This window comes from Ambystoma mexicanum, chromosome 12 (assembly GCF_040938575.1).
Source record: "Ambystoma mexicanum isolate Mex_15411 chromosome 12, UKY_AmexF1_1, whole genome shotgun sequence".
Classification (NCBI taxonomy): Eukaryota; Metazoa; Chordata; class Amphibia; order Caudata; family Ambystomatidae; genus Ambystoma; species Ambystoma mexicanum.
Genome location: NC_090936.1, coordinates 1,251,381,020 through 1,251,395,952, shown reverse-complemented (window position 1 = coordinate 1,251,395,952; position 14,933 = coordinate 1,251,381,020). Strand labels below are relative to the sequence as shown.

Below are 14,933 nucleotides of genomic sequence, written 5' to 3'. Positions count from 1 at the left end.
CATCATGTACCCAGGTACTCGTTCTGCAGGACAACACTTGCCATCATGTAACCAGGTACTCGCTCTGCGGGCAGCTCTTGCCATCATGTACCCAGGTACTCGCTCTGCGAGACAGCTCCTGGCATCATGAACCCAGTATTTGCTCTGCGGGTCAGCTCTTGGCATCATGTAACCAGGTACTCGCTCTGCGGGACCGCTCTTGCCATCACGTACCCAGGTACTTGCTGTGCGGGTCAGCTCTTGCCATCACGTACCTGGGTGTTCGCTCTGCGGGACAGCTCCTGCCATCACGTACCCAGGTACTTGCTCTGCGGGTCAGCTCTTGCCATCACGTACCTGGGTGTTCGCTCTGCGGGACAGCTCTTGCCATCATGTACCCAGGTACTTGTTCTGCGGGTCAGCTCTTGCCATCACGTACCTGGGGGTGCGCTCTGCGGGACAGCTCTTGCCATCACGTACCCAGGGGTTCGCTCTGCGGGACAGCTCTTGCCATCACGTACCCAGGGGTTCGCTCTGCGGGACAGCTCTTGCCATCACGTACCCAGGTACTTGTTCTGCGGGTCAGCTCTTGCCATCACGTACCTGGGGGTGCGCTCTGCGGGACAGCTCTTGCCATCACGTACCCAGGGGTTCGCTCTGCGGGACAGCTCTTGCCATCATGTACCCGGGCACTACACGGTAGGAAGGAATTGAAGAATCTGCTTTGGTGCTCATGCCACGCGGTCCAGCAGGTATTGATACATAACATCAGGACAGACATTGCCAGCAAGTCAGAACTCACCCCCCCTGCTAGGCAAGTACTGCCATCATTTATTGATCCCAAAACTAACACTTGAGAAGATGTGGTTGGGTCAATGTGAGGGGCAGCAAGTGGGCTGGAGAAGAAGTCAACGTGTCACCCTAAACCATTCAGGGAGGGCGACAGGAGGCATATTAGCTCCATCTCAGAATCAGCAGCCCAGCTTGTGAGAAATTATCACTCATCGGGGCCGTCAGCAAGAGCATAGGATTCGTTTTTGTCTCGAGTTGATGGAGTAAGCAAACAGCATTATTATTATATATTAGACATACAATTAGATTTTTGATACAAAAAGAAAATGTACCGCTTAACTAGCAGTGATAGACCAGGCCTGTGCCAACTTTCATAATGAGCACTGCACTGTCTGTATCCGATAAAGCCTATTTAACTTACAGCAACGAATATTGCCTTTCACGAGGGCCACCCTGCTTGCATGACTAGAGCTCAGATGAAAAACTATACAAGACCCTAAGTTGGTAAACTGTGGGCTAGGTGGGAATGCCTGACCACAGGCACTGAACGTATGGGTAGATGGACTAATACATGCAACCTGAGTATCAGTCGTGCATACCATCTCCCCTCAACTCGCACCTTCTTGACTCACTGTCTAGCGCTAAATGGCCACCTATGTGCCAAACCTGAAAATCTGGGTTTCATTGCAATTAAAGAGAATCTTCAGTAATTCGGAAAGGAAAAGAAAAACAAATACCCGCTGAGTACCCTGCAGGTCACTGGCATGCCTGCGAGTATTCACTGCAATAAAACCCCATAGTGTATAATCTGAAGCCAGGGTAGCCTGCAGGTCACTGGCATGCCTGCGAGTATTCACTGCAATAAAACCCCATATAGTGTATAATCTGAAGCCAGGGTACCCTGCAGGTCACTGGCATGCCTGCGAGTATTCACTGCAATAAAACCCCATATAGTGTATAATCTGAAGCCAGGGTACCCTGCAGGTCACTGGCATGCCTGCGAGTATTCACTGCAATAAAACCCCATATAGTGTATAATCTGAAGCCAGGGTACCCTGCAGGTCACTGGCATGCCTGCGAGTATTCACTGCAATAAAACCCCATAGTGTATAATCTGAAGCCAGGGTACCGCGCAGGTCGCTTGCGAGTATTTTCTGCAATAAAAACACCAAACCGTGCATGTCCCTCACATGCCTGCGAGTATTCATTATAATAAAACTCCATGCTGTATAATCTGAAGCCAGGGTACCCTGCAGGTCACTGGCATGCCTGCAAGTATTCACTGCAATAAAGCCCCATAGTGTATAATCTGAAGCCAGGGTACCCTGCAGGTCACTGGCATGCCTGCGAGTATTCACTGCAATAAAACCCCATAGTGTATAATCTGAAGCCAGGGTACCGCGCAGGTCGCTTGCGAGTATTTTCTGCAATAAAAACACCAAAACGTGCATGTCCCTCACATGCCTGCGAGTATTCATTATAATAAAACTCCATGCTGTATAATCTGAAGCCAGGGTACCCTGCAGGTCACTGGCATGCCTGCAAGTATTCACTGCAATAAAGCCCCATAGTGTATAATCTGAAGCCAGGGTACCCTGCAGGTCACTGGCATGCCTGCGAGTATTCACTGCAATAAAACCCCATAGTGTATAATCTGAAGCCAGGGTACCACGCAGGTCACTAGCATGCCTGCAAGTATTCACTGCAATAAACCCCATAGTGTATAATCTGAAACCAGGGTACCCTGCAGGTCACTGGCATGCCTGCGAGTATTCACTGCAATAAAACCCCATAGTGTATAATCTGAAGCCAGGGTAACCCTGCAGGTCACTGGCATGCATGCGAGTATTCACTGCACTAAAACACCATAGTGTATAATCTGATGGCAAGGTACCCTGCAGGTCACTGGCATGCCTGCGAGTATTCACTACAATAAAACCCCCTCCTATATGATCTGAAGCCAGGGTACCCAGCAGGTCACATGCATGCCTGCGAGTATTCACTGCAAACGAAACACCATAGTGTATAATCTGAAGCCAGGGTACCCTGCAGGTCACTGGCACGCCTGAGACTATTCACTGCAATGAAAACGCCATAGTGAATAATCTGAAGCCACGGTACCCTGCAGGTCGCTTGCGAGTATTCTATGCAATAAAAACAGCAAAACGTGCATGTCCCTCACATGCCTGCGAGTATTCATTGTAATACAACTCCATACTGTATAATCTGAAGCCAAGGTACCCTGCAGGTCACTGGCATGCCTTCGAGCAGCATTCACTGCAATAAATCGCCATAGTGTACTATCTGGAGCCAGGGTCCCGTGCAGGTCATTGGCATGCCTGCGAGTATTCACTGCAATAAAACCCAATAGTGTATAATCTGAAGCTAGGGTAGCCTGCAGGTCACTGGCATGCTTGCGAGTATTCACTGCAATAAAACCCCATAGTGTATAATCTGATGCCAGGGTACCCTGCAGGTCACTGGCATGCCTGCGAGTATTCACTGCAATAAAAACGCCATAGTGAATAATCTGAAGCCAGGGTACCGCGCAGGTCGCTTGCGAGTATTTTCTGCAATAAAAACACCAAAACGTGCATGTCCCTCACATGCCTGCGAGTATTCATTATAATAAAACTCCATGCTGTATAATCTGAAGCCAGGGTACCCTGCAGGTCACTGGCATGCCTGCAAGTATTCACTGCAATAAAGCCCCATAGTGTATAATCTGAAGCCAGGGTACCCTGCAGGTCACTGGCATGCCTGCGAGTATTCACTGCAATAAAACCCCATAGTGTATAATCTGAAGCCAGGGTACCACGCAGGTCACTAGCATGCCTGCAAGTATTCACTGCAATAAACCCCATAGTGTATAATCTGAAGCCAGGGTACCACGCAGGTCACTAGCATGCCTGCAAGTATTCACTGCAATAAACCCCATAGTGTATAATCTGAAACCAGGGTACCCTGCAGGTCACTGGCATGCCTGCGAGTATTCACTGCAATAAAACCCCATAGTGTATAATCTGAAGCCAGGGTACCCTGCAGGTCACTGGCATGCCTGCAAGTATTCACTGCAATAAACCCCATAGTGTATAATCTGAAACCAGGGTACCCTGCAGGTCACTGGCATGCCTGCGAGTATTCACTGCAATAAAACCCCATAGTGTATAATCTGAAGCCAGGGTAACCCTGCAGGTCACTGGCATGCATGCGAGTATTCACTGCACTAAAACACCATAGTGTATAATCTGATGGCAAGGTACCCTGCAGGTCACTGGCATGCCTGCGAGTATTCACTACAATAAAACCCCCTCCTATATGATCTGAAGCCAGGGTACCCAGCAGGTCACATGCATGCCTGCGAGTATTCACTGCAAACGAAACACCATAGTGTATAATCTGAAGCCAGGGTACCCTGCAGGTCACTGGCACGCCTGAGACTATTCACTGCAATGAAAACGCCATAGTGAATAATCTGAAGCCACGGTACCCTGCAGGTCGCTTGCGAGTATTCTATGCAATAAAAACAGCAAAACGTGCATGTCCCTCACATGCCTGCGAGTATTCATTGTAATACAACTCCATACTGTATAATCTGAAGCCAAGGTACCCTGCAGGTCACTGGCATGCCTTCGAGCAGCATTCACTGCAATAAATCGCCATAGTGTACTATCTGGAGCCAGGGTCCCGTGCAGGTCATTGGCATGCCTGCGAGTATTCACTGCAATAAAGCCCCATACTATAATCTGAAGCCAGGGTACCCTGCAGGTCACTGGCATGCGTGCGAGTATTCACTGCAATAGAAATGCCATAGTGTATAATCGCAAACAAGGGTACCCTGTAAATCACTGGCAGGACTATGGGGCAAGTAGTCCACAAACAAAATCAATCACCGTTTATTATTTCTGGCTGCTCTGAAATAAAGAAAAATGTGTTGTGTAATATTGTCCTACGTGTCCTTAATAAAATAGTGCCTTTTCATTTTGAAACTAGCAAAAACAGTTTTGGCTAATAGTGGAGATAAATATATAATTAAGATGTGGGTAGGATTAGCACCAAACCAGCAAAGGCGAACTTTCTGGACCAGGCGCCAGCTTCTCGCGAAGGATTGGGGCAACCTTGTCTGGCGGTGTAGAGGCTCTAGCACGGAACCTCAAACTTTCTAAAAGAACTCTGTTTTTTTAGTAGATTTGTAGTTTCTAATGCTATAAACATCTAAAAAGTGCACCCTTTGTAAGGAGTCCAACTTAACCACAACTACAAATTCGCTTTTGACGACTAATATCCAGCCAACCACGTACTGTTCAATTGATGACGGAGACTCACCACAAGTCAGCAACTCAATCCAACAACAACCACTGGAAAATAGTTTCCAATGAGCCCAGCTGCTGGCATAGGTTCTTATTTGACAATCATATACCAATTGAAATGCAAGGAAATAAATTGGCAACATACCAAATTAACTTAGTGCACTATGTTGATTTCATGATTTTTTGATACACACACATGAATTATGTACGCTGTGTTTCCATTAAACACTGACCCAGAATCTGTCACGAGGCTAAACAGACGGATCCAAAATATAGCAGGTTGTTAATCCTGCGACTCGACAAATTGTACCACATGTCCAAGGTTCTCGAAATTCTGCACTAGAACACAGCCCATAAACAGACAAGTCACCTGGAATCACTCTGAACCCTTAGCAATATAGGGCCCAAGTACCTAATGAACAGTAAATCAACACATCGCTCAAGAGTCTTTGGTCCACTTGCGTGGAAATCACCACATCACATCACTGTTGCAAGAGGAGTAACACTGTTTACCATCAAAGGCTCAGGGTTGTGGGGAAAATTTCCCCTGGAACTAGAACTCAATTATAAGAAACCGAACTGGACAGGCCTTCCACCCTTTCAGAAGGAACGCCAAAAAATGGCTCCTAGCGCAAGAAGCTTAGGTGCCCCTCTGCTATCTGACTTACCTGCAATTTGTAAATGATCTAACCCAGACAAATGTTCCTCTTGCAATTTGTAATAATATTCCTATGTAATTATGAACTTTTTGTATATCTATGCTCTCCTCTTCTTGTAAATTGTAATCTTTAATTGTTATTGCCTCTGTACTTCTGAAATTTATGTAAGAAATGCACCCAGATGCCCACGGGCCGGGAGCGCTATACAAATAAACAAATACAAACCCTCAATGACATTACTGTACTGGAAAGCCTTTCAGTCTTGAATGCCAAGCCAGGCAGATCAACAAAGCCCCATGACTCGAGAAGGGAAGTTAAAACTTACTTTTATTAACAAACACACAGGATGTTGTTGAGATAAAGACGACGCAGACATGGTGTTGCTCTACAACAAAATAATAGGATGGGATAAAGAATAGCGTTGGTGTTATTCCCCACTGTGGGGATATTGGCCTCCCCCAGATTCTCGAAACGCAACACAGTCTTCTCAAGGATGCAGTGTCCAGAAGGTTTTTGGTCACAAATCCTCTTCACAGGCATACATTCATAACCCCCACCAGGGGCTAGTGCCAAGCTCTCTGCCTCCTGATCCAGGCGGATCTCTCTCCCCTCCCTCCCTCATATTCTCCCCTCTCACATTTTCCCCCCTCTCTTTTATTTATTGGGATTTTGGCTGTTCATACCCAACCTTACACAAAATCCACATAAGAATTACAGTTCTTAATAAAAACAATCAATAATTACAATCCTGAATGGTTAAAACAATCTCAACCTTCAATTACATAAAGAGAAAAAAAAGAAATGTAAACTCGTTACAAACATCCACAATAATTCGACATTTCATTTTAAATCCGTGACACCATTATCAGCACCTTATTTGAATCAGTCATGCGCGATGCAGGAGCTTGACAACAGCGATGGTTACTACAGTTTCCTCCCCCATTTGAGACTCGACTAAAAATGCCCCCGCTAATAAATGATCTGGATTAAGGACCAGTTGCCCTAACCAGTTAGCGTTGCCGAGTCTGTAATGAAGGACAAACCACTCAAATGTCTTCCATAGCCCATTAAAGACGAGTCACCAGTGGTTCGGCATCAATTAATCTAAGCACAGGATTGGTGTGGCTGGAGACGAAATACAGTTGACTTTGAAGTCATGCACATATGATTTTGAGCACAGTAGGGGATCCATAGAAACGGCCCACAGTATAAGGCTACCAGGGTAGCTCAGCAGGTTGAGCGACTGTTGCCGAGATGACAAACACACACAACTTTGCCCCACCTTGATGACACCTCACCAAACTTGCCAAAGATTTCAGAGGGGGGGGCATATATGGTTTTTGCAAATTTGGTAAGGATTCGTCCAGGGGGAGCAAAGTTATGGCCGTTAAAAAAAGTGCTCTTCCTATGATATGATATGGCATTTGTAACGCGCCATACAAGTTTTTCAAGGCGCGACGAGGCAAGGGAGGGGGAACGAAGGAGGACAGAACCATCCGACTAGGCCAAGCGTCATTCAGATCGCGCAAGTGCATGGGATGGGGGAAGGGGAAAGTGCAGTACATGGGAATAGAAGTAACAATAAGTAAAGTAACCGCCAGCAAGTGGCGAGTGCAAAGAGTGCAGAAATCAGGTGTCAGTGCTGGTAGTGGGACTGTTGGGATACAGAAACAGTGCCCAAGTGTGGGGGTTGCCAGCCAGGCAGTGCAGGTGTGTCAGACTGGCGGGGGAGGGTCCTGGGCCCAAGATCAGAGGATCACCAGGTAAACGGTGCAGTTTCAGTTCTGCCAGGAGGTCAGCAGCGGAGGAGAAAAAGCAGAAGCAAAGAGAAGGGTTTTGAGTTGCTTCCGGAACCGGAGATGGTTCTCCTCAAGTTTCAGGGCGGCATGGGGGCTGTTCCAGAGGGAGGCACCAGCCGAAGAAAGATATACCCCAACTCGTTGCTTTGAGAAGCGACTGACCCTGAGGGAGTTGGAGGCGGATGAGCGAAGAGCTCGAGACGGAAGATATTTAGGAAGAGAGTTGAAGGTATTGAGGCCCCAGAAGGCCTTGTGGACAATGCAGGGGGTTTTTAACTTAATCCTCACTGTCCTGGGAGCCAGTGCAGAGATTTCAGTCCTGGAGAGATATGATCCCTGGGCTTGAGGCCAAGGACAAGTCTCGCAGTCCTGTTCTGGATGAGTTGCAGAGGGTAGAGAGTAGAAGCAAGCAGATTTAGAAAGAGGCTGTTGCAGTAGTCCAGTCTAGAGAGAACCAGAGCTCTGCAGAGAGTGAGCTTTTGGGGGAAGGAGAGGAAAGGAAGAATACCTCCGAGGAGGTTCAGCTGGTAGTGTGACTTCTTAGAGACGTCAGAGATGTGAGGCGAGAAGGAGAGTGTGGAGTTGAAGATGACCCTGAAGTTAAGTTGAACAACTTAACCGTAACTACAGGTCCGCTACCGCAGGCCCTGTAATTAATATATATATACTGAGCTGTTAGTCTTATGATGTTTTTCAATTCTTTATTTAAAAAAAACAAGTGCTATAAAATGTGTTTGGCTATGGGATGGGATAGTGGCTTGCTTATTTATATTCAGGTTAGGGGAAATTCTGCTCACATAGTGAAAATCAAAAGATGGCACCCATGAGCCCACAGTTTAGTGTCCTAATAAATGCTTTAAGAACAACATAAGCACGTATTTGTGATTAAGCAGTTTGATTAGCATGTAACATTTTTAGCATATATCCTGTGATAAAACACAAATGGAGGGGCACTCATACAAAGGCTCCACGATACCCTTGGTATCTCGGAACGGGCACTGGAATGGCTGACCTCTTTCCAAGTTATCTTGGGCACCTTTTCCTCTCCTGCTTCTCTCTCCACATGGGGTGTCCCCCCAGCGATCTATTCTCTCCCCCGGGCTCTTTAACCCTACCTTTCTCAGCTAGCACTCATCTTTCTCCCAACTTCCAGTGTTATGCAGATGACAACCCTTTTTCAGACTTCCTGATGACTCACACCTTCCTTCATCCCTGACTGCCTATCTGCCATCCAGGTCTGGTACACCTCCAACGATCTCTGCCTCAATGCCAGCAAAACCGAGATCCTTCCGATTGGGTGCCCTGTTCCCTCCTTCTTCCCTTCTCTCTGGCCTCCATCCTTGGGCACTCCCTCTGTTGCTTCTTCTAAAGCCGGAAACCTTGGAGTCATCTTTGACTCCTCTCTCTCCTTCCTCCGTCACACTCAGGACATTGCCAAGAAGTCCCACTTTCAACTCTTTCTTCTTAAAGGAATTCTCCCTTTCCCCCAGAAGCTCAATGTTTCCCGAGCCCTGGTTCTCTCTAGACTTGATTATTGCAACAGCCTCCTCCTCAATCTTCGTTCTTCCACTCTGCAACCTCTTCAGCTAATCCAAAATGGGGCAGCGAGACTTATCCTTGGCCTCAACCCAGGGACCGCATATCTCCTGCACTAAAAAGTCTCCACTGGCTCCCGGTTGCTGCACGGATCAACATCAAATCCCTCTGCATCATCCACAAGGCTGTCTGGGGCCTGGGGAACTCTCATTCTACAGCTCTTTCTTACAAAATACTCTACTTCTAGACCTCTACGCTCCTCTGGTGCCAACTCTTTGGTGTGTAAAGCGTTTCACTAAACAGCGAGAGGCGGCCGTTCGCTCTCCTCAGCTGGATCCCTCTTATGGAACAGCCTCCACCTCCCTCTTGAGCAGGACTTTCTGAAGTTCCAAAAGCACCTCAAGACTCCCCTTTTCCTCCTCCTTCCCTTCTTCCATCCTCTGCTAATCGCACAGATGCTGCGATTGGTGTCTTGAACCCTTATGCATCCTCGGGGCCCCTGACCACTCACAACCAATCTCCCCAGCTTCTGTCTACCCTCAGCACTTGCCTCGGCACAACACCCTCCGCACTGGAGACTCGCACTTTCCGATCCAACGCGGGTCTTGGCCGCATACCTGGCTCCGCTGTAGGGACTCAAAGTATATAGTATTCACGCCGAGTAGGGGAGAAGCTTGTCAACTCTCAGGCCAACATGCTGCTGGGTGGGGGAAAGAGGCCAGGCATTGGGGCAAACAGGGGGCTGGGGGCAGAGTGGAAAGCCACTGAGCTGAACAGTGCATGAGGCACATTAGAAGGCATGCCGGGGGAACACAGGCGCCAGTGGGCACTGCGCTGTGGTGGTGGGGGGGCCCAGGCACCAGTGGGCACTGTTCAGGGGGGACACAGGCGCCAGTGGGCTGGGGGGCACTGGCACTGCGCTGGGGGGGCACATGGGCGCCAGTGGGCACTGCGCTAGGGGGCACACAGGCGCCAGTGGGCACTGCTCTGGGGGGCACACAGGCACCAGGGACACTGCTCTGGGGGGGCTCACAGGCGCCAGTGGGCACTGCTCTGGGGGGGGCTCACAGGCGCCAGTGGGCACTGCTCTGGGGGGGCTCACAGGCGCCAGGGGGCACTGCTCTGGGGGGGCTCACAGGCGCCAGGGGGCACTGCTCTGGGGGGGCACACAGGCGCCAGTGGGCACTGCTCTGGGGGTGGCTCACAGGCGCCAGTGGGCACTGCTCTGGGGGGGGGGCTCACAGGCGCCAGGGGGCACTGCTCTGGGGGGGCTCACAGGCGCCAGGGGGCACTGCTCTGGGGGGGGGCTCACAGGCGCCACTGCTCTGGGGGGGGCTCACAGGCGCCAGGGAGCACTGCTCTGGGGGGGGGCTCACAGGCGCCAGGGGGCACTGCTCTGGGGGGCTACACAGGCACTGCTCTGGGGGGGGCACAGAGGCGAGGCAGCAGGGGCACTGCTCTTGGGGGGGGGCACAGAGGCACCAGTGGGCACTGCTCTGGGGGGCTCACAGGCGCCAGTGGGCACTGCTCTGGGGGGGCTCACAGGCGCCAGGGGGCACTGCTCTGGGGGGGGCTCACAGGCGCCACTGCTCTGGGGGGGGCTCACAGGCGCCAGGGGGCACTGCTCTGGGGGGGGGCTCACAGGCGCCAGGGGGCACTGCTCTGGGGGGCTACACAGGCACTGCTCTGGGGGGGGCACAGAGGCGAGGCAGCAGGGGCACTGCTCTTGGGGGGGGGCACAGAGGCACCAGTGGGCACTGCTCTGGGGGGCTCACAGGCACCAGTGGGCACTGCTCTGGGGGGGCTCACAGGCGCCAGGGGGCACTGCTCTGGGGGGGGCTCACAGGCGCCACTGCTCTGGGGGGGGCTCACAGGCGCCAGGGGGCACTGCTCTGGGGGGGGCTCACAGGCGCCAGGGGGCACTGCTCTGGGGGGCTACACAGGCACTGCTCTGGGGGGGCACAGAGGCGAGGCAGCAGGGGCACTGCTCTTGGGGGGGGCACAGAGGCACCAGTGGGCACTGCTCTGGGGGGGGCTCACAGGCGCCAGGGGGCACTGCTCTGGGGGGGGGCTCACAGGCGCCAGGGGGCACTGCTCTGGGGGGCTACACAGGCACTGCTCTGGGGGGGGCACAGAGGCGAGGCAGCAGGGGCACTGCTCTTGGGGGGGGGCACAGAGGCACCAGTGGGCACTGCTCTGGGGGGCTCACAGGCACCAGTGGGCACTGCTCTGGGGGGGCTCACAGGCGCCAGGGGGCACTGCTCTGGGGGGGGCTCACAGGCGCCAGGGGGCACTGCTCTGGGGGGGCTACACAGGCACTGCTCTGGGGGGGCACAGAGGCGAGGCAGCAGGGGCACTGCTCTTGGGGGGGGGGGCACAGAGGCACCAGTGGGCACTGCTCTGGGGGGGGCACAGAGGCAGCAGGGGCACTGCTCTGGGGGGGGCCAGGGCTTGCTGGCTGGCACTGCAGGGAGGCCCCGGTCACGCCCCTCACATGACAGCCCTGAGGTAACGGTCTCAGCTGATGCCCGCCCCGGTGGACTCTGCTCCTCCCCCGGGCTTCCCCGCAGCTCCTCCCCCAGGTGGCACATTGGGTGCCCCCACTCTCCACCCTCCGGCCGCCCCCCTCTTACTCTGAGAGCCGTCGTCCACCCGGTCGAACTCCCAGTCCGGGGAGAGCGTCTCCACTGCCGCCATGTCCGTCACTCCCAGGCTCTGCCTCTGACGGCAGGAAGCCGGCCTCCTGCGCGCCGACGTCACCGCGCCCGCGACGCTCTACCGCGCCGTGCAAGACTGTCCACCCGGAAGGGCCAGGAAGCCACCATCCTGCGTGCGGACGTCACCGGGCACGCGACGCTCTCCAGAGCACTGCTGTCTGCCGTGCAAGACTGTCCACCCGGAAAAGACAAGAATCCGGGCTGCTGCGCGCTGACGTCACCGTGCACGGGCGCTCTCCAGAGCACTCCGTCCGCCGTGCAAGACTGTCCACCCGGAAGTGACAGTTCTTTCCTGTCCATTGATGCTCTGCCGCCCCTGACCCGGAAGTAGGCACGAGATAGTGCAAAGGTTACTACCTGCATCTGATCTCACATAGCCCCTGAGCTAAGAACCTCATTCTCTCCCGACATAATAGCAATAGATGATCTGGCAAGGACGTGTGATGTCCAAATAGAAATGAACACCCCACCTTAGAATCAATTTACATGTAAGCTGTATATACTATATATCATTAATTCGTGGTCACCAAAAAAACTGAATTGCACTGTTCAGGGAAGATACTGTTATAGATGGCTCCAGATGCAATATATATTTTTTTTATTTCACATAGTTTATACAAACTTTTGAAATACAAACTTAACACCATTCTCATACATGCCAACATTCCGACAGACCTGGGAGGGAGATGCAAATTTCCCCATAGGAATACATTGGGGCTGTTATGTATCTGTATTCCGAAGGGCCCCGCACGTGGGGCTGGCTCTGGTCCAGGAAGCCGCGCGGCCTAGGGCGCGGTATCAGCAGGAGCGCGGACAAAAGGACACCCACACGCTGTACTGTGTTCGCCCGGAACTGCCTCCCACTGTCGGGGCGGGGCTTTTATTAGATGGCCCTACGTCACCGCGCTGCGGGACGTAGGGCGGATATAACATTCCTCCTTTATTTCAAATAAACGTAACATCAACACAATCAACATACTCAACTTCAACCTCCTGACACAGTTCTCTTTTCACACTATACCAGCTCCCCCTTGTGTGGGATGCCTGGCGACGGTGTCCTGCTCAACATACATAGGGCCTGATTAGGACCCAGGCGGTAAGGGGTTTACGGCGGCGTAAACAGCGCCGACCCTTCCCGCCTGATTCAGAGGTCCCTTAGCGCCATGGAGGATTTAACACCTGCTTTTAGCGGTGGTGCTGTTAGGGTTTGGAAAACACTGGTTGGCATGACGTTTACCGATGCTCCCATGTCAAATGGTCATCTGTACGTACTGGCCTTGGATGGTGACCGTGCATCTTCGTCACCTGGCGGTTCTTGGCAGTGGTAGTGGACCCTGGTTCAGTGTAGATACCAGGTATACCTTTCGGCCCTTTCCTTCGCTCTCCGTGCCTGCCGTTTGCCATAGGGCTGAGAGATCATCCCCTTCCTCTTCTGTCGAGGAGTTGACTACTGCAACCCTCCTTGCGCTGGCTTGCTTCTTTTTTTTCGGTGACCCCTTTTCCTGAGAGCCTTGCGGGGGCTGCAGCGGCGTGTTCGCTGAGCTGCACATTTTCGCGTAGTGATCCTTCCTGCCGCACGCTCCGCACGTTGTGCCTTGTGCCGGGCAGTTTCGCCTTCCGTGTCTTTGGCCACCACACCACCCACATTCCGTGGGTCCTGGTACTCGAGGTTGCCACCTGTTCGGGGTCTGGCTGCCGCCACCTTCACCTCTCGTAAATTGTCTGTCGGAGATCTGGGCGACCATTGCTGTGGAGAGGGACGGCTGCAGTTTCTGTAGTGTTGCTTCCATGTTGGCGGCCCTGGAGTGGGCAAGCTCCCTCTGTCGACCCAGTTCCGGGATGCGTTGTAGAGGGATGCCTTTCTCACCGAGTACGAGTCGCCTCAGCTTCTCCGAATGTATGCCATTTATGATTTGTCTTCTAATCTCCCTCTCAGTGTTCGTGAACTCACGCGACATGGCCAGTTTCCTCAGACTCGTGTGGTAGGCGTCTAGAGTCTCAACAGTGGCCTGGATGGTCGTGCAAAAAATGAAAGTCTCATAGTCTGGATTCAGTTGTGGGAAAAAAGTGTGCCGTTAAAGCGTCCTTTGCACTCAGGTATGCGTCTTGGCCATCATCAATGTTAAGGGAGTTGAAGTTGCGTAGCACCTCGTCGCTCACACTGAGGAGTAGATGAGCTTTCATCTTTCTGGATGACGTGATGTCCTTGCATTCCATGGCCATCTCGAACTTTTGTAGCCATAACTGCCATCTGGGTCCACTGGACGATGGGTCGGTGAACGGGTCGAAGGGTTGTACCAGCGTCGACGAACTGCCCTGTGTGCGGGGTGGTGGCGACGCCATCGACAGGTTTGCCGCGATCCTGGACGGCGTGGAGGGTCCAGGAGTTGATGTCCCATGGTGTCACGTACCTTCGATTTGTTGTTTGTGCTGTCGTGCTGGCCTGATGTTGTCCTGCCTTATGGGTTCGTCCGCACTTTGCAGTGAGGAATGTTCTTTCGTGGTGAATGTGCCCACTGGCACTTGTGCGCCGTCCGATGGGCGCCTTGTGGCATGTGCGCCATGCGGGAGAAAAAGAGAAGAAGAAAAAAAAATTCTTGACCCCCTTGGGAGAGGGTTTGAGAGAAGAATTTTTTTTTCTTTTTTTTTTTTTGGGGTGGGGGTCACGTGGTCTCTGTGGCCCCCACCGGGTGTCCAAAAATTCGTTTGGGACGTCCGTGGGGCATCCGCGTGTAGATTGTTCTCGAGCGCGTGGTTGCTCGTTCACTTCCTCGTCGCCATTGTTATGTATCTGTATTCCGGAGGGCCCCGCACGTGGGGCTGGCTCCGGTCCAGGAGGCCGCGCGGCCTAGGGCGCAGCATCAGCAGGAGCGCGGACAAAAGGACACCCACACGCTGTACTGTGTCTGCCCGGAACTGCCTCTCACTGTCGGGGGCGGGGCTTTTATTAGACGGCCCTACGTCAACGCGCTGCGGGACGTAGGGCGGATATAACAGGGGCTAGAATGATTACAGGCGGGAGAACGTGAAAAATAGTTACATTTTTCACTGAAAAGTCATGAGTCTCCCGCCTAAATCGGGAGGGTTGGCATGTATGCATTCTCACAAAAACCCTACACTAAATTACATTTATCTTATATT

General features: G+C 52.2%; 1 protein-coding gene across 1 annotated transcript in view; it reads right to left on the bottom strand.

Annotated features, from left to right (window-relative positions):
* WASHC4 (WASH complex subunit 4) overlaps positions 1 to 11,839 on the bottom strand; it is a 1,230,387-nt gene extending 1,218,548 nt beyond the window's left edge. The window contains exon 1 of the mRNA XM_069629940.1: positions 11,709 to 11,839. Coding sequence (XP_069486041.1) covers positions 11,709 to 11,772 — 64 coding nt within the window. The 5' untranslated portion in view covers positions 11,773 to 11,839. The remainder of the gene's footprint in view (positions 1 to 11,708) is intronic.
* Between the last annotated feature and the right edge of the window lie 3,094 nt (positions 11,840 to 14,933).